General features: G+C 54.8%; 2 protein-coding genes across 6 annotated transcripts; both read right to left on the bottom strand.

Moving 5' to 3' along the window:
- Nucleotides 1-356: 356 nt before the first annotated feature.
- Nucleotides 357-10,514, bottom strand: KEAP1 (kelch like ECH associated protein 1). Of its 2 annotated transcripts, none has more exons than XM_077859961.1 (6): nt 10,345-10,514; nt 7,675-8,360; nt 5,424-6,109; nt 3,936-4,141; nt 3,481-3,657; nt 357-3,326 (listed from the first exon to the last, which is right to left on the bottom strand). In XM_077859961.1, the coding sequence occupies exons 2-6, from the start codon at nt 8,311-8,313 to the stop codon at nt 3,160-3,162; spliced, it is 1,875 nt and encodes a 624-aa protein (XP_077716087.1). In that variant the 5' UTR covers nt 8,314-8,360; nt 10,345-10,514; the 3' UTR covers nt 357-3,159. The 2 variants fall into 2 exon arrangements, with proteins under 2 accessions (XP_077716087.1, XP_077716086.1); XM_077859960.1 differs by lacking the exon at nt 10,345-10,514 and adding an exon at nt 9,955-10,112.
- A 4,092-nt stretch (nt 10,515-14,606) lies between these two features.
- S1PR5 (sphingosine-1-phosphate receptor 5) lies at nt 14,607-20,103 on the bottom strand. 4 transcript variants are annotated; one of them, XR_013358165.1, is made up of 3 exons: nt 20,001-20,103; nt 15,528-17,953; nt 14,607-14,937 (listed from the first exon to the last, which is right to left on the bottom strand). XR_013358165.1 is itself a non-coding variant. In XM_077859962.1 (2 exons), exon 2 carries the CDS (start codon nt 17,933-17,935, stop codon nt 16,739-16,741), a length of 1,197 nt encoding a protein of 398 aa, XP_077716088.1. In that variant the 5' UTR covers nt 17,936-17,953; nt 20,001-20,103; the 3' UTR covers nt 14,607-16,738. The 4 variants fall into 4 exon arrangements, 3 of the variants coding, with proteins under 3 accessions (XP_077716088.1, XP_077716089.1, XP_077716090.1); XM_077859962.1 differs by having other exon boundaries at nt 14,607-17,953; XM_077859963.1 differs by lacking the exon at nt 20,001-20,103 and adding an exon at nt 19,360-19,439 and having other exon boundaries at nt 14,607-17,953.
- Nucleotides 20,104-21,135: the final 1,032 nt, after the last annotated feature.

Raw genomic sequence — 21,135 nt, 5'->3', positions numbered from 1 at the left:
AAATGTCTGTCGGTACTGGAAGAGATAAAACAGAACATGGGTAGTTGGCAAAAGGAATGTGATGTCACAAATAGAAAGATCTAGAAGTCGGGGGGGGGGAGCAAGTTGGAGAATAATATGGGCAAAATTACGCCATTTTTGTAAGGAAATACATAGAACATTATTGCAGTCTGATTTAAATTGAGAGGGGGCTGGAATGAAGAGATAGTAAGATTTCAGCTTTATCTATAATGTTCTTGTTTTTCTTTTTAAGCTAATACTTAGGTACTTAACAGAGAGAAATGAGCATGGTCCACAGGGCTTCTTCTGACCCCATGTTCCTCCTCCCTCTCAGCTTCATCTAGATTGTTCCCCAGTACCACCGGACCTTTGAATGTGATGCTTCTGTCCAGAAACTTGCCCCTCCTTTCCTCACCTAGTTTACTCTGTCAGTTCCTTTTGGTTTCTGTGAGAAGACCACCTCCTCAACAATGCTTTCTCAGGGCCTCTGACCTTGGTCAACCTCCTGGCCTTCAGAGGACTTACCTTTGAACTTAATTACATATGCATCTTGTGATCCTTCACTCTAGCTCTACTGTTTCATGCCTGTTCCTCACGGTGTCTGAACACTTCCCTTCGGGTCTGGTAAAATAGTCATTCCAGAACTACTTGTGGAAGCATTAAAGCCTGAAGGCTAGAAAAATGACTGTGCACACTCCTAGAACAATTGTATCTCGAGGCCTCAAACCAGACACACCCCCAAACATTGTCACTTTCCTTCTATACCTGCAGCCTCCTCAAAGCTTCTCTACCCCCAGGGTGTTCCCCCCCCTTCCCCCCGGCCCCAGGCTGTTTTAAGGTTGAAGCCACCCAGGAACATTCCTAATTCTCTGCCCTTTTGTCTCATCAGTCTCTTCACCTGTAAATTTGACCTCTCTCCATTCCCACAGCCTAATCCAAAGGGCCATCCTCTCTCACCTGGCTGATGCAACAGCTGCTTCTCCTTTCCCAATGCACCCCAATCTGCAACCAAGCCACGTCCACATAGCTTCCAGAGCCACGGACTTTCAAGGGGGTATTTAACCATGACCCTCAGCAGCCTGTCACTCAGCACACTTTTAATATTGTTTCACCATCAGGCTTACCTGTAGAGTTGGCCTGGTTTACTCCAGGTCTGAGGGGTTCTGGGGTGCCAGACTTTTCATTGTTCAAATTGGGAATTTCCTGGGCAAACTAGGACAGGCTGGTCATTCTACTCCGTGAGGCTGTAATTTCCACAAGGGCTCATTTGGGGTCCGTTCACTAGCACAGTGAGGTCTTTTTTAAAGTTGTCTTTGCAGAATTAGAAAGTGAATGTAAATACTCACCTTGCTTGGTCCAGCAGCTTACATGGGGCCTAATGCCCAGTCAGTGCCCAAGTACCATTTTTGCAGATAAGAAACTTCACAGGGCCGATACCCAAACTGCTTTACTGAATTGGCTGAAAACTGACCTCAAGACCAGGGTTCTAACCCTTGTAGAAGGAAACATCACTCTGGGCTAGAATGTGTGGCTTCTGGCAACCGAATTACCTGCAAATTCCTCGACTCTAGATAAGATCCCTGTTTCCGGAATGTTCACTGATATACACACTGACCCCATGAGACCTCCTTGTATCCCCTTCTCACAAACACAGTGGCAGAGCGTGTTGTGGCTTCTTTGGTGTCCGCTGCAGTTGAACCTGAAACCTACCACTTGGTGGCCATGTGACCGTGGGCAAGTCATTTCTCTGAACCTCCATCTTTACAGAATGCAGGCTTGCCCTTCCTAGCTCCCAGCACTCTTGAGGATCAAATAATGTGCAAAGACACTGCAAGTGCTAAAATGGCTATCCAGATATTGTGCTTCCAACTCCTAGTCTTCCCCCTGTCCATTTCATGCAGCCAAGGCAGATTTATTTTCTTGTTCCAGTAAAAACCTTGAGAAGAGGACCAAGGAAACAGGACAATTATGACAAGCTTCAGGTGAACTGAGTGAATGAAGCTGTGGGGATGGGAGGTAAGGTTTTCCCTGGAAGGGAAGGAGTCAAATATTTCCTCTCTAAGCTACTTGGGAGAACCTATGACAGGCCGGATAGTTGAGACCATCTTCATTCCTCTTTGCTCTACTCTCCCAATACAAGTAAGAGTTAATTGGCCTAAAAAGAGATCCAGGCCATATACTGCCTTCACATGAATTGTTCAGAAGAGGGCAGGTTATACTGAGCCCTTTGCCTGAGAAAATCCCCAAGGACCCCTTTATCCTTTTAATACCCAGGCCCCTAGATAAAAGGCTCAGTTTGTGTTATTGAAGCGCAGAAAAATGACTGGATAGATTTTCACCGATTTGGAAGGCATGTTGGGGATGGTTTGCCTTAAAATAGAACTCCGGGGAGCCCTAAGAGAGGCGTCAAGGAGTTAGGTCATTGTCTTCAAAGCAGCCACAAGTGACAAAGTGAGCCCTGTGTGGTTTGCCTATGGGGAGAAAGATGCCCTACATGTTAAGATGCGATGGGCAGAGAAAACGAACTGGTTTCAAATTCAAACTCGAAATCAAAGACTTGAGTACGTTTCAGAAGAGTCCTTTCTGTCTCCAGGTTCGAGACCTCCAGCTGAGAGCCCGGGTGGAAGACACTAGTTAGTTTGTTCTTTATTTTCATTGGAAAGTTATATGGTTACTTATCGACAAAAAGACTGTCCAGGGCAGAGATATCCAGTGGTTTCTATGTACAGGCCCATCCCTGGGGTCCACACCTCCATGGGAGCCTCACCCTCGAGGCCTCAGCTGGCTCCTTCCCAGGCCTCCAGGAACCAATCACAAAGACACAAGGAACAAAAACCGGCCTGACCTCGGCATCTGCTTTTGCCCCAAAGGGAGGTGGCGGCTGCTGGGAGGGGACCCAGGCCTATTGTCAGGATGGCGGGTGCAGGGGCTCTCTCCTTCATACACCCCCCTCCCAGGAAGGGACTACTCTGACAGGCTCATGGGTTCCCACTCTGGCCTTCTTTTCCTTCTAGTTGTCATTTTAACACCGAGGCATCTCAGCCTCCCGTCTTGGAGGGTAAGCATTTGCTCTGTCGCCTTTTCTTTTGTCCCTGTTTTTGTACAAAAACAACAATACTCTCAATCAGACCATTTTTTTGCCCAAGAAACAAAAGTGGCTCAACAGGTACAGTTCTGCTGGTCGATCTGCTTCCGGCAGGGTTCCATGGTGACAGCGACACCCACCCCGCTCCGGCCGGATGTCATGTGGGTCACCTCACTCCAGGTGTCTGTGTCTGGGTCATAACACTCCACACTGTCCAGGAATGTGTGGCCATCGTAGCCTCCTGCAGGGAGAGCAGAGTCACCCCCTTTGAGGGCAGGAGAAAGAAAGAGGGAGAAGGAACCCCAAGAAGCCTTCCTACTGGAATTTGAGCCCAATCCCCCAAAGATGGGGTTAAACAGTGCTCTCCACCCAGATCCCCACTCCCAGGGCCTCACCCAGAACGTAGATTCTTCCCTGGTGCACAGTAATCCCTAGGGCACTTCGCCGATGCTTCATGGGAGCTACAAAAGTCCACGTTTCCGTCTCTACATCATAGCGCTCCACGCTGTTCAGCTGGTCCTGACCATCATAGCCCCCCGCAGCATAGATACAGTTGTGCAGGACACAGACTCCTAAACCGTACCATGCAAACAGAGTGATTCCAGGGCCTGGTGTTGAGAGCCCCAGCCACCACTTTCTTGGGGGCACCCTCCCCTTCTCCCTCTCCTGGGGGACCCTTTAGAAACAAAGCCAGAAGAGAAGAGCTTGGACTTTCAGAATCTAGCTCTCCCGTGTGTGCCTCAGGGTTTAAGACCAAAACAGGAAGCCTCCCCCAGGCTTTGCTAAGTTTCACTCCCAGGGGTGGGACAGTGTTCCTCCTCACTCCCCTCCTGGCAGCCCCCATACCCACCTGCCCCACTTCGGATGGTGTTCATGGGTGTGATCATTCGCCACTCATTTCTCTCGGGGTAGTAACACTCTGCTGAGCTGAGGCGGTTTGTTCCATCAAAGCCCCCGACGGCATAGAGCAAACGGTTGAGGACAGCCACTCCCACCCCGATCCTTCGAGTCAGCATGGGAGCCACCAAGTGCCACTCATCCCGTTCTGGCTCATACCTGCAAGGGCATAGTAACGGTAACAATGGCAATCACAGCTGACCTGTGTGGAACACTTACTATGACCCAATATGCTGCTAATTCTTTATGCACCTGAACTCTTTACTCCTCAGAGCTTTTCTCTGAGGAAACAGGTTCACAGCCATCATCTGCTCAAGGTTACACACGCACCTGTTGGACGCTGGTGGTGGCTCCACCATATAGCACTGCCAGGCCCTGTGCTGTGTTGTATGTTAGCTCAGCAAAACCCACTTTGACCATTGGGCAGGTAGTCCTTACTATCATCTCCCACTTCCCCCATCATCTTTAGATAACAAGATAGAAGCACGGAGGGATGAAATGGCAAGACCAGGGTCACCAAGGAGCTGGAGGTTTGACCCAGCCTTCTAGGACACAAGAATCTGGGCAGCCCGGTGGCGCAGCGGTGTAGCACCGCCTGAAGCCCGGGGTGTGATCCTGGAGACCCGGGATCGAGTCCACGTCAGGCTCCCTGCATGGAGCCTGCTTCTCCCTCTCCCTCTGCCTGTGTCTCTGCCTCTCTCTCTCTGTGTGTCTCTCATGAATAAATAAATAAATAATTCTTAAAAAAAAAAAAAAAAAAAGACACAAGAATCTTAATTCTAACAACTAGGCTGCCACCCAGGATGGTTTTCGTACAAGTGTGCTGTTTGGTTATAATTCCCATTCCCCAGCCTCGCTCCAAACCCACCAGTACCAGATCTCCAGCAGTGGGCTAGGGAGTTTAACAAGTTCTCCAGCTGAGAACTGTATCCTGGATCAAGCTTCTGAAAGAGGAGAAGGCAGAGAGGACTGTCTGGCAAAAGTCAAAAGCCAAAATTGCTTAGGCTCTAAACACAGAGTCATCATGCAGTTCTGCATGTTGTACACTGCACAAGAGTCCCACATCCAAGGGGGCACCTTCCACACAGAAGACCTCATACATCAGTTTATTACAGCAATTTTGGGGCAGATGGCAGTGAGGTGTCATGTCTTAATAAAATTAGCATTTTATAACAACTTCCAACTGATAGAACTCTTTCCAAATCTGCAGAAGTTGTATGGGTTTGGGACAGCCCTGTAAGCAATTCCCAGGCCCAGACACATCATCCAAGGTCACTGACCATAAATCCCCCATGAATTCAGCTTCACCTGAGGCTTCCCCTCCCTAAAGCCAGGACAGAGACAAGCACTCAACAACAGGGGGAATCCCCAAATTCCAATGGCTTGGGGCCTGTCAGCAATGGGAACCTCCGAGCCCATCCCTCCAGGCCCTGCCACTCACCTCTCCACACTGTTGTGGTGGATGCAGCCGTGGGAGCCACCGACAGCATAGATGTGCCCATCAATGACCCCAACCCCAATCCGATTGCGTGGTACACTCATGGAGGCACAGGGCGACCACTGGTTGGTCATGGGGTTATAGCAGTCCAGGGCGCTGGAGTCGGTGTTGCCGTCTGGCGAGTTGTTCCGGCCGCCCACAGCATACAGCAGCCCACCCACTACGCAGCCCGCCAGGCCACTACGAGGCACCTGCAGGTCTGCCAATCGGAGCCAAGTGCCATCACTGGGGTTGTAGGCCTCTAGGTAGCTGAGTGACTGGCGGAAGTAGCCACCAGCGGTGTAGATGAGCCGGCCCACTTTGGGCGCCCGACAGGGCATCACCTGCGTGGGCTTATGCAAGGTCAGCTCCTGGAAGATCTTGACCAGGTAGTCCTTGCAGCGGGAGTCCGACTGCAAGATCTCACACTTCTGCAGCTGCATCTGCAGGAAGTGGGGTGTGAGCGAGTGACATCGCACAGCCCGGAGCAATGCCTGGACATAGAAGCGCCGCTGCTCACAATCATACTTGACCCAGTTGATACAGGCGTGGAAGACCTCGGACTCGCAGCGCACATTCAGATCGTCTCGGCTGATGAGAGTCACCAGCTGGCAATGGGACAAGTTGAAGAACTCCTCTTGCTTGGCCACCTGCAGAGGGCATTACTGTGACAGGCTGACTCCCCTCAACGGCGGTATGATCACGGCCAAGTCACTCAACCTGCCTCTGACAATCTCAGTTTCCTATTTTGTAAAACGAGGATTCGAATAGTGTGAACTTCATAGGTTGTGAAGAAGATTAAATGAGTTAATGCTACAGGCATATGGTACCTAAGTACTCAGGTAGATGGGTGAAGGCACTACTATGTACCTTTTTGTATCATTGTGTGCTTGAACTACAAGATTCTTACCTCTATTTTCAACAAAATTACTTTTTCAAAAGGGTAGATGGACCAAAAAGGAAAAAGTAATGGGGACAGAATATTCTAGAAAAAGTGTAGGCTCTAAAGAAAGAAGGCTGAGCTGCAACTTGGCCCACTACTTTCTAACTAGGTGATCTTGGGCAAATATCTCTAACACTCCATGCCTTGTTTTTCCTCCTCTGTAAGAGCAATTGTATTAGTAGCTACCTCAGAGCCGGGGCTACTCCTCGGGTGTACAGGGTCCTGGGCAAATATTTCTTGTCAGGCACTAGTCTATATAAATAACTCAATTACCAATATTGGTAGGTCACAAATGTCCTGGTACCTCAAGCCCACACGGTCCCTTTAAAGAAACACTGCAGGCCTGTGGGAAAGCCCTGCTCACAGACCACCCTCACCTTCCAGGAAGCCATGGGCCTTAGGACAAACGCCAGCGCTTCTCAGGGCATCTGGTCGACCCCAATGTGGGGGAGAGGGAAGGAGAACATCCACCCCTTAAGGAAAGAGATGGAAACCAGGGCAGTATCTACCCTAGCTGATCCCAGCCACTGGAAGAGGACTTTTAGAATTTCCAGGAAGGCACACTAAAGCACAGAACTCCCTAAAGCGTGGGGCCTGGGGTACAGCCCTGTTGGGCCAGGCCTAAGGGTGGTACTTCCTCAAAGGATAGTGGGGGAAAATCCAATGATTTAAAGAATGGAAATCACTTAGAACAGGGGGTGGCCCACAGCAAATGTTCAACAAACACTTATTATTATCATCATCCCAGGGGCACAACCTCTAGTAGCTGCTACCCAAGAATTTGGGCTCATCATTGTGATTTACAAGGCATCTGTTATTTTCTGCTCACAACTTCCTCCACTTAAAACCGAAAATGAAACCAAGTACAGGGTAAGGACAACACAGCATGGACCACAGGAAACATGTCTAAGGGTCACATTTGAGATAGGAAGCATGTCATGGGTGTTCAATAAATATTTGCAGACTGTCTGAAATATTAGGCCCCCAATAGCGTACCCTAAGGTTGAGCTGCACCCTGTCCCCACCCCTGACCCCAGAGAAGTCGGGGATCCCAGACATAGACCCATGAAGTTCTCACTTTCCTCAGCTGTTTCCCACAGTCACCCCAGATGTGCAGACTAGGACTTCAGAAGCCCATTTCTCTCCAGCTCCCCGATCTGATCCTTCTCATCTCAAGGGAAGACAGGGATGACAGGGATGTCCATCCATCTATCCCTGGTCCTTCTGATACCACCGTCAAGCCCTGGCTCCCTGTCTCTTCCCGTCACTCACCTCTCCGAAGTGCATATAGATGTACTCGCGGGCACGCTGGTGCAGCTCGGCGCAGCCGATCTGTTCAGCGAAGTTGGCAATGCCAATGGCATTGCTGGGGTCCAGCTGCTGCACGAGGAAGTCACTGCAGGCACGGACGACGCTGTCGATCTGGTACATGACGGCGCCATTCATCACGTGGAGCACGCACTTCTCACCCATGGAGATGGAGGCCGTGTAGGCAAACTCAATTAGGCGCTCCATGACCTTGGGGTGGATGCCCTCAATGGACACCACCTCCATGCCCTGCTCCCGTAGCCCATTGGTGAACATGGCCTTGAAGACGGGGCTGGATGAGGCCAGCACCACCTTGTGAGCCATGAACTGGGCAGCTGGCGCGTCCTCGTATTTGACCTGCAGCGTGACGTCACACAGCTGCTGGCTGAGCCGCAGCTCGTTCATGATGCCGAAGGCCTGCTTGGTGTGGTCCTCCAGCGTGTAGCTGAAGGTGCGGTTGCCGTGCTGGGAGGGCGTCACCTCGGCTTTGCACTCGGTGGAGGCGTACATCACCGTGTCCCCTGCCCCCTCGGGGCGCTGTGACCTCAGGGGAAGGAATCGAGTGCGGGCCCCAGCCCCGCTAGGCCCAGGTTCCGGCTGCATGGGGTTCCAGGTGACAAGGGACAACACCACCACTGGCACTCAGAGGCCTGGAGGAGGGAGAGCACAGGGCTGGGGGCAGGGCCTGGGGGCAGGCCTCCTCTTTTACGATAAAACGACTCCTAGACCAGTTTTCCTTCCCAAGCCCAGGTGAAGCAATGTCCGTCTGTGCTCACTCAGCGCCACATGGCTTCACCAGCCCGAGTCCAATTTAAAACACAGGTGAGATGATGTCTTTCCCTTGCGCCGAATCCTCCCACAATTCCCTACAGCACAATGAGTGAAACCAAACTCTTCAGTGTCCTACTAAAGCCCTACACAGTCCGCCTCTGTCCACCTCTTCCCTTCCTAGACAGAGCACATCTAGCTCATTCTTTCATTGGCCTCACCAACATTTACTGATTATCTACTGTGTACCAGGAACCGGAGACATCCCAGTGGAGACAGGCAGACATAAACTGTGCCCCCCTGGAGGACACTTGGCGAGGGATGGGCCATAAGTAAAACAAACAAGACCTGAGTAGGAACGGGGGGGGGGGGGGGGGGTGGGTTATGAAGAAAAGGACCACAGCACTGCGACAGTGTGGCCTGGGGCAGTTACTTTAAATCGGGTAGTCGGGGGCTCTGTTAGAGCGGAGACAAGAAGGATGCACACACGTAAGGGGTTTTCCAGGCAGAGGGAATAGCAAGTGCAAAGGCTCGGAGGCAGAGCGAGAGAGACCAGCTGGAGCATCAGGGAGGAGTGTAACAAGAAATCCTGCTAAAGGGAAGGTTTCCATGAACCCTGAGGAGGCTGGAGGGCCAGGGCACGAGCTGTTTTGAAAGGTCCTGTCGGGAGAAGAGGGGCATCTGCAAGAGGCTCCCCGGGTTCTCCCTTTATCTTTCCCGGACCCAGCGCAGTCCTCTCCTCCCTGTCTTACTTCTACCACCGCACTTGTCGGAAACGGCGATGAGCTCGGCCGCTGGCTTGTTGAGGGCGGGCGGGCGCCTCCGCCTCTCAGCCCCGCGCTTCGGGAGGCAGGGAGCCCCGGGTCGGTCAGGGTCGCGCCCACCCTAGCATGTGCCTCCCCAACGTCCTGCCTGGGGCCTGGCACTGCTCAGGGGTCAGGACGCGGTGGCTGGCTGGCCGGCTGCCCGCCTCACTGCCTGCCGGAGCACCCTCCTCCACCGGGCCCAGGGCCGCTCGCCGCCTCTCCCCGCCCGAGGCCCGTGCCCAGCCTCTTGGTCTCCGGCCAGGCGGCCGACGGTGCCCCTTGGACACCGGGCTCTTCCCCACCGAGCGGTGGGGGGACTGCGCATGCCCTGCCCGAGCCGCCAGCGAGGCCCGGAGAAGGGAGGAAGTGACCCTGCCGCGGCCTTTCCGCTGGCAGCCCCGAGGCGCGCTCCCAGCTCCCCGGCGCGCCGGGCTCCGGGGCCCTCGGTCGCGGGGCGCTGCCTGGGCCTCTCGCCGGCTTGCGTAGCCCCCGGGCCAGCCCTCGAGTCGCGCCGTCCAACAAAAGGCCAGGACTCGGGCCTCGCCCTCCTGGCCCCCCGCGGGGCCGCGGGAACCCCAAGGCGCCCGGGCCCGCGGCGCCCCGTCCCCCGACCCCCGGGGCCGTCCCGGCCCGCCGTACCCACAGCCCGGGCGCAGGCCGCCTCACTCACCCCGCCATGGCCGCGCTCGAGCTCCGCCTCCGTCGCCCAGGCCCGGGCGCCTCCATCGCTGCGCGCCGGGGGGAGGCGCGGAGCGCGCGCAGGTCACCATGACTAAGCAGAGCCGGGCGCCGGCCGTGTCAGAATAAGAGTCCCCGCGGCCCGGGCCTCCGGCGGCGGCGGGGCTGACGGATGCGCCGCGCCCCCCGCCCCGCCCCGCCCCCCCCGCCGCCGCGGGTCTCGGAGCTGCGCAGCCCCGGCGGGGCGACCACTCGGGCCCGTCACTGCGGCGCGCCCGGCCGCGTGGTCGGAGCCGCCGGGAACCTCAGCCCGGGTTCGAGGCCCGGCGCCTCCCTGCCTGCACTGGAGGTGGATGGGCAGCCCCCCCGGCCGCGCGCTCACCTCGGCCCCCGCGCAGCCTCGTAGCTCCGGCCGCGGGGCGGGGATGCCCGGGGCACCGCAGTGGCTCCGGGCACAGGGGTGCCCCCGTGCGCAGAGCTTCCCGGAAACCCCCAGAGCAACCCTCCGCGGCCCGGCCGGGGGCGGCTCCCACCTAACTTTCGCTATGGGGCGCCCGCGGCCGCCGTTGGGGGGACCTTGGCTCTGGGGCGTCAAAGCCTGCGGGGTCTTGGACGTCGGGTGGGGGGGCGACTTCGGGTCGGCGGGGAAGGAGGCGGGGAGAGGGCGGAGAGGCGCGGCGGGGAGGGAGCCGCGATTCCCCGCCCTTCCCGCAGGTGCCCGGCGCCCCTGGGCGCGGAGCGGGCGAGGGCGAGGGAGCAGGGCGGCGGCGGGGGGGGGGGGGTCCGTCCCCACTTGCGCTGGCCCCTTCCATCCCCCGGATCTCAGCATCTCAGCGTGTGGCTGCGCTCCCCGACCCTCTCTTTTCCCTTTAACCCCACGCAGCTCTGGGTCCAGTAGTGAAGGATCCGGCTAGATTTATTTACCTAGTTGGCTTTTCTTTGTTTTTATTTTTATTTTTTAGATTTTATTTATTTGAGAGACAGTGAGAGAGCAAGCTCCCGCACGAGTGGGAAGGGGCAGAAGGAGACAGAGAAGCAGGCTTCCCGCTGAGCGGGCAGCCCTATGCGGGGCTGGATCCCAGGACTCCAGGATTCTGACCGGCTGAAGGCAGAGGCTTAACCAACTGAGCCACCCAGGCGCCCCTCCTTATCTTTATTTTTTAGTTACTTCCGGTCTAGAGGTGTGTGAAGTTCGCCTGCAGGGGTTTGAAGCCCGGCTCCGCCACTGTCCAGCTCCGAAGGGATAGGTCCCTACCTCAACCTGTTCACGCTTCAATTTCCTCCCTGTAAAATGGTATTGTTACCAGCACCTACCTGCAAGGTGATCATAAGGGTGAAATGGGAATGCTAGTGCCCAGTGGATATGAACAATTGTTATTTTTCTTTTAAGATTTTATTTATTTATTCATGAGAGACAGAGAGAGAGAGAGAGAGAGAGAGGCAGAGACACAGGAGGAGGGAGAAGCAGGCTCCATGCAGGAAGCCTGATGTGGGACTGGATCCTGGGTTTCCAGGATCACACCCTGGGCTGAAGGCGGCGCTAAACCGCTGAGCCACCAGGGCTGCCCTAATTGTTATTTTTCACTGCAAGGGATACTGATTTGCCATTCATGCTGATTATGATATAAAGTTAATTTTTAAGTGTATTTATTTTAACAAGAGCCCATCTAAGCCAAACTATGGAAGCAGCCTAAGTGTCTATCCATAGATGAACAAATAAAGAAGATGTATATATTTATATTATTCATAAAAAAGAATGAAATCTTGCCATTTGCAAAAACATGAATGGAGCTAGAGAGTATAATGCTAAGCAAAATAAGCCAGTCAGAGAAAGATGAATACCATATGATTTCACTCATATGTGGAATTTAAGAAACAAAGGATGGGGTGCCCACCTAGGTGGTTCAGTTGGTTAAGCTTTGACTTTGATTTCGGTTCAGGTCATGATCTTAGAGTTGTGAGATGAGCCCCACAATGGGCTCCATGCTGGATGAAGATGGTGCTTTTTTAAAAAGATTATTTACTTATTTATTCATGAGAGACTCACAGAGAGAGAGGCAGAGATGCAGGCAGAGGGAGAAGCAGGCTTCATGCAGGGAGCCCGATGCAGGACTCGGTCCCAGGATTCCGGGATCACACCCTGGGCCAAAGGCAGATGCTCAACCGCTGAGGCCCACCCAGGTGTCCCGATGAAGATCCTGCTTAAGATTCTCTCCCTCTACTCTCCCTCCTCTAAAAGAGAGAGAGAGAGAGAGAGGAGGAGGAGGAGAGATAGCGAGAGATAACCCAAAATAGACTCTTAACTATAGAGAACAAAGTAGTGGTTACCAAAGAGGAGGTGGATGGGGGATGGGTAGAATAGGTGAAGGAGATTAAGAGTACATTTATCACAATGAACACTGAATAATGTACAAAATTATTTAATCACTATATTGGACACCTGAAACTAATATGACATTCTATCTTAACTACACTGGAATCAAAATAGAATTTTTAAAAAGATTTTATTTATTTATTTATTTATTTATTTATTTATTTATTTATTTATTTATTCATGAGAGACACAAAGACACAGAGAGAGGCAGAGACACAGGCAGAGGGAGAAGCAGGCCCCATTCAGGGAGCCCAACGCAGGACTAAATCCAGGGACTCCAGGGTAACGCCCTGGGCTGAAGGCAGGCACTAAGCTGCTGAGCCACACAGGCATCCCCCAAAATAGAATTAAATTTTTTTTAGAGAGACTGAGCAGAAGAAGGGGAGGGGGTCAGAGGGAGAGAGAGAGAATCTTAAGCAGGCTCCATGCTCAGTGAGGAGGCTAATGCAGGGCTCGATCTCATGACCCTGAGATCATGACCTGAGCTGAAATCAAGAGTTTGAAGCTTAACTAACTGAGCCACCCAGTTGCCCCTAAAATTTTTTTTTAGAAAGACTGTATCTTTGAAGAGACATAATCAAGGATACGATGCTTTCAGTTTTCTGATGAAATGACTTCATAAGAATTCAAAAATTTGGGTACCTGGGTGGCTCAGTGGTTGAGCATCTGCCTTTGGCTCGGGTCCTGATCCCCAGTCCTGGGATCGAGTCCCAGATCCGGCTCCCCGCAGGGGGCCTGCTTCTCCCTCTGCCTATGTCTCTACCTCTCTGTGCTTCTCTCATGAATAAATAAATCTTAAAAGAATCCAAAAATTAAAAAAAAAAAACAAGTACCTCATTGGAATGCCATATGTGATATACATTCATTCCTAAAAAGCTAGATGATAAGCTGACCCAAATTTCAACTGCACTTGGGAAGTTTGTTTCCTAAAGATATTCTATATTAAATCTTTTTAAAAAGAAAAAAAAAAGAGTCCATCTAAATGAAAACTAGGTGAATAATCGAAGGAAATGCCAGGCTAAAAAGATGTTGGTCTAAGAAAAGATTTTACCAGCCTTAGGAGTGAATTTTAAAGATTCAACATCCCTGCTCAGTCTAGGATTAAATCCAAGCCAGAGGATGGTGGGGGCGCGGGGAGGTGTTGTTGCGTGAGCTGCAGTTCCGGACTTCTCCAGAAGGGGCGCCATAGCCCAGCCAGCATATGCACAGTGGCCCAGGCGAGGCAGAAAGTCAGCACTTTCCTAGACGGTGTCGGAAGGTAATCTCTCATCTCAAAATCAAGCCTATAGGCCCTGTGATCCGGTGATGCCACTTATATAGATTTATCCCAGGTATACTTGCACACGTGCAGGAGGATGTATGTACACGGATGTTATTGCAGTACTGTGAATAAAGGCAAAGGATTGGACCCCCCGCGCCTGGCTGGCTCAACCGTTGAGCATGACTTCTGCTCAGGTCATGATCCCAGGGTCTGGGGATTGGGTCCCGCATAGGGCTCCCTGCGAGGAGCCTGCTACTCCCTCTGTCTATGTCTCTGCCTCTCTCTCTGTCTCTCATGAATAAATAATTAAAAACTTAAAAAAAAAAAAAAAAAGGATTGGACTCAACCCATGTGACCCTCCATAGGATCCTGGTGTAATACTTTGTGGCACATCCAGCTGTGAATATTATGCAGCCAGTGAAAGGGATTATAACATTTTCAGTGTGAATGTTTGTCTTGATTTGAAAAAAAAAAATTTAAGTGCTATGGATTGAATTGTGTCACCACCTTCCTGACAAGTGGTATCATATGTTCAATCCCTAACTCCCAATACGATGGTATTTGGAGATGGGGCTTTGGGAGGATGAGGCCATTAAAGGCGAGGCACCATGACTGGATTAGGGCCCTTATAAGAAGAGACACGAGAGAACTTTTTGGTTTCTCTACCCTGAAGACACAGCAAGAAGGTAGCCATCTGAAGTCTTCACCAGCACCAGATAATGCTGGCTCCCTCATCTTGGTTGGAATCCAGCCTCTTAAAAAAAAAAAAAAAAAAAAGGAATCCAGCCTCTAGTACTGTGAGAAATAAATTTCTGCTTATCCTGCACAGGTAGGGTCGCCTGGGTGGCTCAATGGTTGAACATCAGGTCATGATCCCAGGGTCTGGCAATTGGGTCCCGCATAGGGCTCCCTGCGAGGAGCCTGCTACTCCCTCTGCTTATGTCTTGCCTCTCTCTGTGTGTCTCTCATGACTAAATAAAAACCAAATCTTAAAACAGACAAACAAACATACTGCACAGGTAATGGTGTTTTTTAATGGCAGCCTGAGCCAACTTAAGACAATAAGTAAAAAATCTGTGGGTGTACAATTCCCAAGATACACTATTAAGTGAAAAGCAAGACGCAAAGCAGTGCTGAAGTTGTATAAAAAGAGAGAAGTATTTATGTGCCAGTTCATTTATCCACAGAACAGCTCTGGAAGTTTCCAAGGAATCCCAACAGTGATCACATCCAAAAGGGGGAACTGGTGCTTTTCGAAATTTGTAAAATGTGAACAAGGGAATAAATCCCCTACCGTCATACTATCAAACAAGCAAACAAAGGAGTGAGCTTCAGGTTCCCTGGAAAATAAAAGAGCCTGGGGTTAGGGGCGCCAGGCCCAGGGGAAACTCTGTCCCGTCCTGGGAGTTCCCGGGTTTCAGTGTGTTTGTATTCCAGAAAATAGGTTGGTTTCCCGTGCCTGTGGCCTGCAGGGACTACCTGAGCTTGGCGGGCAGACGCTCAGGCCCCCAGACTGGGTCCGTGGTCCCCAAAACACACTGCTGTCCTAGCACTGCCTGCAGTTGCACGGGTCTCCCAGCAAGGGGCGCGCGGTAGTCTGAGCCCCAAGCCCTCTGCCTCCCCAAGCAGGGCGGTGCGGCCCTGGGGTCCGGAATGCGTCTAGGGACAGCGGGTCCCCACAGCCAGCGTCCCTGGAGCCTTTCATGGACACAGACGGGGTCCTGGTATCGCCCCCCGGAGAAGAATGCAGACCGCGGAGGGAGGGAGTGTCAGGCCGTGCCACACCCCTCCGGAGGAGCCACACGCTAGACCTGCGCCTTCTTAGGGCCTGGGAGCCTGACAGTCTGGGCTACTGTCCTGGCTCAGACACCGGCCAGGTACTCACTGCTTGCAGTTTCCTCATCTGTCAAATCGGGGTGAGGAAACCTACCTTGCAAAGTTGCAGTCAGGGTAAGAAAAAAGGTGTGTCCTAGGGCAGCCCCCGTGGTGCAGCGGTTTAGCGCCGCCTGCAGCCTGAGGTGTGATCCTGGAAACTCAGGATCGAGTCCCACATCGGGTTCCCTGCAGGGAGCCTGCTTCTCCCTCTGCTGTGTCTCTGCCTCTCCCTCTGTGTGTCTCTATGAATAAATAAATAAAATCTTAAAAAAAAAAAAAGGTGTGTCCTAGACCGAGCACCGTGGGATGACCAGCCAGACACGATTAGCTATAGTTATTCTTATTATTTTATTATTTTAATTTTTTTGAAAGATCTGACGCCACACTCAAATCTTTTTTTTTTTCTTTTTTTTTTTTTTTTTTAAATCTTGTTTCAGAGAGGAATCGGCTAAGTCTCTCCCACGGTCAAATTTCAGTTTAGGGGGCCCCATCTTTGGCCTTGTCTCCTCTCAGCTGGGGAGCTGTCCTTGATTCCTTTCTTTTTGTCCCATCTCCACTCAATTCCTCAGTAATTCTGTCTGCTGTCTCCAAAATCTATTCAGAATCCACATAGTCTGAGTCCCCATCATTGCTCCCCTGGGCCAGTGCAGGCACTTTCACCTTGTTCTAGCTTCTACCTTCATCCTTCCAGAGATCTGTGAACATTTCAAGCAAATCAAGTCCATCCTCTGCCTCCCACTTCACCAAGAGTAGAAGCAAAGTCCTCCATGAGCCCCACAAGGCTCTGTCCCTTCTGCATCATCTATTTCCTGCCTCTGTTTCCTCCCACCACTCTCCTCTATTACTGCTCCAGCCAGAAGGGCTGCTTTTCTCTGTTTTCAGAGAACACACAGGCATGTTCCAACCTCAGGACCTTTGCACTGCTGTTCCCTCACCCTGAAAAACTCTTCTTTCAAGTGTTCCCAGGGCAATGATGTCTCAGCTTACATCGTATATCACCTCTTTGGCAGAGAAGCCGCCCCTGACCACCATCGCATCACTGTATTGTAGCCAGAATTATCTCCGTGATTTCTTCACTCTGCTGTTGCCTGTGTCCCCCATCAAAATGTCGATTCCACAAGGGCTGCGTTGTCTCATTCACTGCTGTGAGGCTTCCCATCTTCTGCCGCCACCATCTTCAGCAGCTTTTCCTACAAATTCCTTTATTTAAAAAGAGAAAGTCTGCAAAAACAGCACTTAGGGAGGGCGATGGCAGGCCAAAGGGCGTCAGTCTGCAGCCGGTGCGTGTACCAGGGTCCAGGAGGCTGTGGGCGCACCAGGGCCGCCGGTGGAGCCGCTGGTGTCCAGCCCGTCCGGCTGGGGGGACAAGCGCCCCAAGTGGCGGCAGCTGCCGTCCAAGCCAGGGGGCAGCCAGCGGTTGAGGCCTTCCGAAGCCCCCGCGGGGCTCCCGGACCCCTGGGAGGCGTCCTGCTCTCTGGTGCAGGGGCGGCGGCCGCAACAGAGGAGGCGCACGAGAGCGTGGCGCAGGTCGCGGTTGGTGAACGTGTAAATGATGGGGTTCAGAAGCGAGTTGGCCATGGCCAGGCCCAGGAAGGGGTCGGCCTGCAAGAGCACGGGGCAGGCGCGCGCCGGGCACGCCACGTCGAACAAGAGCAGCAGGAAGAGGGGGCCCCAACACATGAGGAAGGCCAGCAGCACCAAGCTGAGCGTGCGCAACAGCGCCAGCGAGCGCGGCGGGCGGCGGGCCCGGGTGGAGGCGCCCCCGGAGGCCCCGGGGCGCTCCCGCAGGCGCCGCGCGTTGGCGCGCACCTGGCAGTAGATGCGCCCGTAGAGCGCACAGATGGTGGCCAGGATGCCGAGGAAGGCGAGCACGCAGAAGAGCACGTAGGCCTTGGCGTAGAGCGGCAGGACCGTGGAGCAGGAGTCCAGGCGGCCCAGACAATTCCAGCCGAGCGCCGGCAGGAGTCCGAGGAACAGCGACAGGCCCCAGGCGGCCCCCGCCAGTGCCAGCGTGCGTCCCCGACGGGAGGCGGGCGCGGGTCCGCGGCGGGCCATGGTGAGGCGGCGCTCCAGCGCGATGGCCAGGAGGCTCAGCACGGACGCGGCGAGCGCCACGAAGACGCCACCTTCGCGGGCGAACCAGAGCGCGGGCGACAGGCGCAGCGTGAGAGGCCCCGACAGCAGGATGTTGGCCGCGTAGGCCGCGCCCGCCAGCAGGTCGGACAGCGTAAGGCTGCCCAGGAGCAGGAACATGGGCGCGTGGAAGCGCGGGTGGCGCGCAAGCACGAACAGCACCGCCAGGTTCTCGAGCACGATGAGGGCGCACACGGCCAGGGACACGACGGCGTCCGCACGCAGCCCCGCGCCAGGCTGGTAGCGCGCGCCGCGCAGCTTGCCGGTGTAGTTGTAGTGCAAGACGATGACCTCGCTCACCGGCGCCGGCCGCAGCAGCCCCGACTCCATGCGCCTCCTGCCCCAAGGCTGCGGGAGGGGTAGGGTGCGGTGTCAGGCCTGGGGGCGCGGGCACGGTGGGGCGGGGCCTCGGGGAAAGGGGCCCTAACCCCCCCACTCCACACTCCCCCCGGGGCCCAAAGGGAGCTCGGAATGAAAACGAGGTGGCCGGGGAGACAGGCCGACACAAAGACACGCAAATAATATCACGAGGGGACGTGGTGACACAGAGTCCTATGGGAGAGGGACACTAATAATTCACACATAATCAGGGATATCCGGGGCTGGATTCAATCAGAAATAGACAGAGACACACTGACAAAGACATGAACACACAGTCACAAACTAGGGCAAAAATACACAGTCACACCCCATCAGGGAAACAAGAAAATAGTCACACATGAACAGAGCAACATTGAGACATACAGGGACCTAACTTAAGTCACAATCAGAAAGGGTCTTGCCCAGTCCTACAGGCCACAATTTCACAACCTCCACCCACACCCAGCCTGGAGCCCAGAACCCCACATTCTACATGCCTCGCTGCACACAGAGCTTTTTCCTGTCCAAACCCCTTCATCCACCACAAAAGAAGAAAAAACAAAAACAAAAAACCTGTGAGATAGCTAAGTCTGTTCTCCCATTTTACAGAGGCAGAGCCTGAGGGCAGCAGACAGGACCCAAATTGCACCAAGGGACGTTTGCAGAGAGGCACACGTGTCATTAGGGTATAATAATACTTCCCGCCTGAGACTTCACCCTTTCATCCCCTCCACAGCTCTCCTCTTAATCCCAATTTACAGACACCAGTTGTGACTCGAAAGAAGTCCCTTACATAAAAAGTGGACACAAAGGTGTTCCTCTTCTTGCATAGGTGCGGCTACTCAGAAATGGTTATGCGAGTCAGAAAAGGTCCTGAGAGTCCCACTTAAGAGATGAGAAAACCGAGGCCGAGCAAGGGCCACGGGCTTATTTATTTGGACGCGGCAGGAGCAAATGCATCCCAGACGCCTCGGCTCCGCTCAGGGAACCTTGCACAAATACAGACCCAGGGAGTCACGGCCTCAGCCACGCAGGGGGAGGGAGGCATCAAATCCACGCAGACACTGGTGACACTCGCTCTGATGGGGACACCGAGCAGAGGCTCACAGCCTCTGCATCTCCCGCCTGGCCTGGGATTCCCTGGCAGCAGGACCGAAGTAGCGAAACTCAACGGTGGCGCAGCCAGGAGAGGGCGAGGCCAGGGAATTCCTGGAGCCCCTACCCCATCCCGGCCCCGCGTCCAGCCCGGGAGTCGCCGGCTTCCCCGCCCCCCGCACCCCCCACCGAGGCCAAGGGGGGGGACCCAAACAAGGGGACCGGGGAGGCGATCAGGGCCACCCACTGCCGGCACGGCTGAGCCCCGCGCACCTGGAGACCCGGTGCGGTGCACTCACCCCTGCGCCCTGGTCGTGCGTCCCCGGCAGTCGCGCAGCGGGGAGCGGAGTAAGCCACCAGGGCTCGGGGGGCGGGGCTGGAGCTGGCAGGCGAGGGGGCGGGCCCACAACGCGGACCTCTGGCGGTCGCCAGCCGTCGCCCCCTCCCTTTGGGGCCCGGGCACCCAGCCCATGGCTGCCAGCCTGTGCCACCCGCCGCGGCACCGGAGCGCGCCCCGGCGGCGACTGGCACCGGCGAGCCCTAGGCTCCCCCCTCGGGGCCTGAACCGCTCGCCCCGGGACGCTCCGTCGCGGTGGGAGGACTGGGAGGCGCGGAAAGAGGAGGTTGTCAGCCCGGGCGGCCGTAGCCTGAGCCTCTTCCCGTCCCGTCCCCCCTCCCCCAGCAGAGCGGTCCCGTCTGTCCCCGGACGCCGGTCCCTGCCCATTTCCCCGCCTGCCGTCCAGCTGAGCCTCTGGGCTGCACCCCAAGAACGCCCCGTCGGCGAGAGACCCCAGCAGCGCAGGTTAGAAGTCTTCAGGAAGGGCGGCGGCAGCCTGGGTGCCCACCCTCCAGCAGTTAGGTCCTGGTGGCTCCTCGGGGCGCAGGCCACTTTCCATCCTCCCGCCCCACATCCTACCCCCCTCCCGCCCCCCACACACACCTGGCTTGGAGGGAGCTGGGGAGGCGCAGGTGAAGGCAGGGTTCTGGTGGGAGCCTCCTTCTCCCCAGATGAGGAGGATCTGGTTCGAAAGCCTTCCTGGCCCCGCCCCGCACCCCCCCCCCCCCCCGCCCTTGCTCTCCTACTCTTATTGCTCCCAACGACGTGATTTGCTCATTTAACATGTTTCTGGGGGGTGTCCCCACCAGACGGTCAGCCCCTCGGGAGGCAGGGGTTCACTCCTGTTGGTGGCGCAGCGGGGACACAGCCCAGGCCCGGTAAGTTATCGCTGACTGAGTAAATGAATGAATGAGTGTGTGTCTCTTTCATCGGGTCTCTCAGGGTCTGGCTCTCTTTCTCCCCGTCTCTCTTGCATCTCTCTCAGTCGTTGGCTGTGTCTTTGTCTATGTGGCTCTCCCACGCCTCTCCCAGGCCTCTGCTCCTCCAATGGGCCAGTCTGAGCTGGCCCCACACCCCCACTCCCAGTTCCCAGGAGTTTCCTGGCCAGGCCCAGCTCTCCCACCCTCAGACCAGAGGCTACAGCCAGGAAGGGGGACTAGGCCTGGTGGCCACTACTTTCCCCAGGATTGGTGCTCTTTGACTAGCCCCGGTGGGGTGATGGTGTCCCAGGGGACTGAGGGGAGGCTTGGGAGAGTGCCCCCAGGCGAGGGATCACAAGGGGCACCCAGGCCTGGTCACATCCCCGTGTACCCCCTTGAGGAGTCCCCGAGGCTTCTCGCCCTGCTGTTCCTGGGGGAGACAGAACGGTTCCCGCCTGCTGGGACCAAGGACACATGCAAGGCAGTGCCGCCAGTGGGGGTGGCGTGGGGGCTGGGGAACGCTTGGGTGGTGGTGCTCCACAGCCTTGTCTTCCAAGCTGACAGAGAGGAGCCCTGGAGATTCCTCAGACGTGGTGGGGCCACCCAGGTGCTGGATAAATGACCCCCTTCTGGGAAGGGGAAGCCACGCCCCACGTGGGAAGGTGGCCTCTTCACACCTCCCAGGCTGCAGTCTCACCTCCCTGGGGCTCTATGCTGCAGAGGGAGGCTCTTCCTGCCACCCATCCAGGGCCCTCCAAACACCCCCACCCTTCCAGTGCCTCTTTTCTCTAGACTGAGACCCTGACTTCTCTGGCAGA

This window comes from Canis aureus, chromosome 19 (genome assembly GCF_053574225.1).
Source record: "Canis aureus isolate CA01 chromosome 19, VMU_Caureus_v.1.0, whole genome shotgun sequence".
Taxonomy (NCBI): Eukaryota; Metazoa; Chordata; class Mammalia; order Carnivora; family Canidae; genus Canis; species Canis aureus.
Note: the sequence above shows the minus strand (reverse complement) of the source record. Positions and strands in the feature narration are given on the sequence as shown.

Bases quoted from the DNA above. Each gene is read 5' to 3' on its own strand.
- S1PR5 (XM_077859962.1), bottom strand. From the start codon at position 17,935: ATGGAGTCGGGGCTGCTGCGGCCGGCGCCGGTGAGCGAGGTCATCGTC.
- KEAP1 (XM_077859961.1), bottom strand. From the start codon at position 8,313: ATGCAGCCGGAACCTGGGCCTAGCGGGGCTGGGGCCCGCACTCGATTC. The intron at 3,658-3,935 runs GTGGGTATGGGG...GGTACGGTTTAG, and splicing joins CACCATCCGAAGTGGGGCAG to GAGTCTGTGTCCTGCACAAC. The intron at 3,327-3,480 runs GTGAGGCCCTGG...CTCTCCCTGCAG, and splicing joins GGGAAGAATCTACGTTCTGG to GAGGCTACGATGGCCACACA.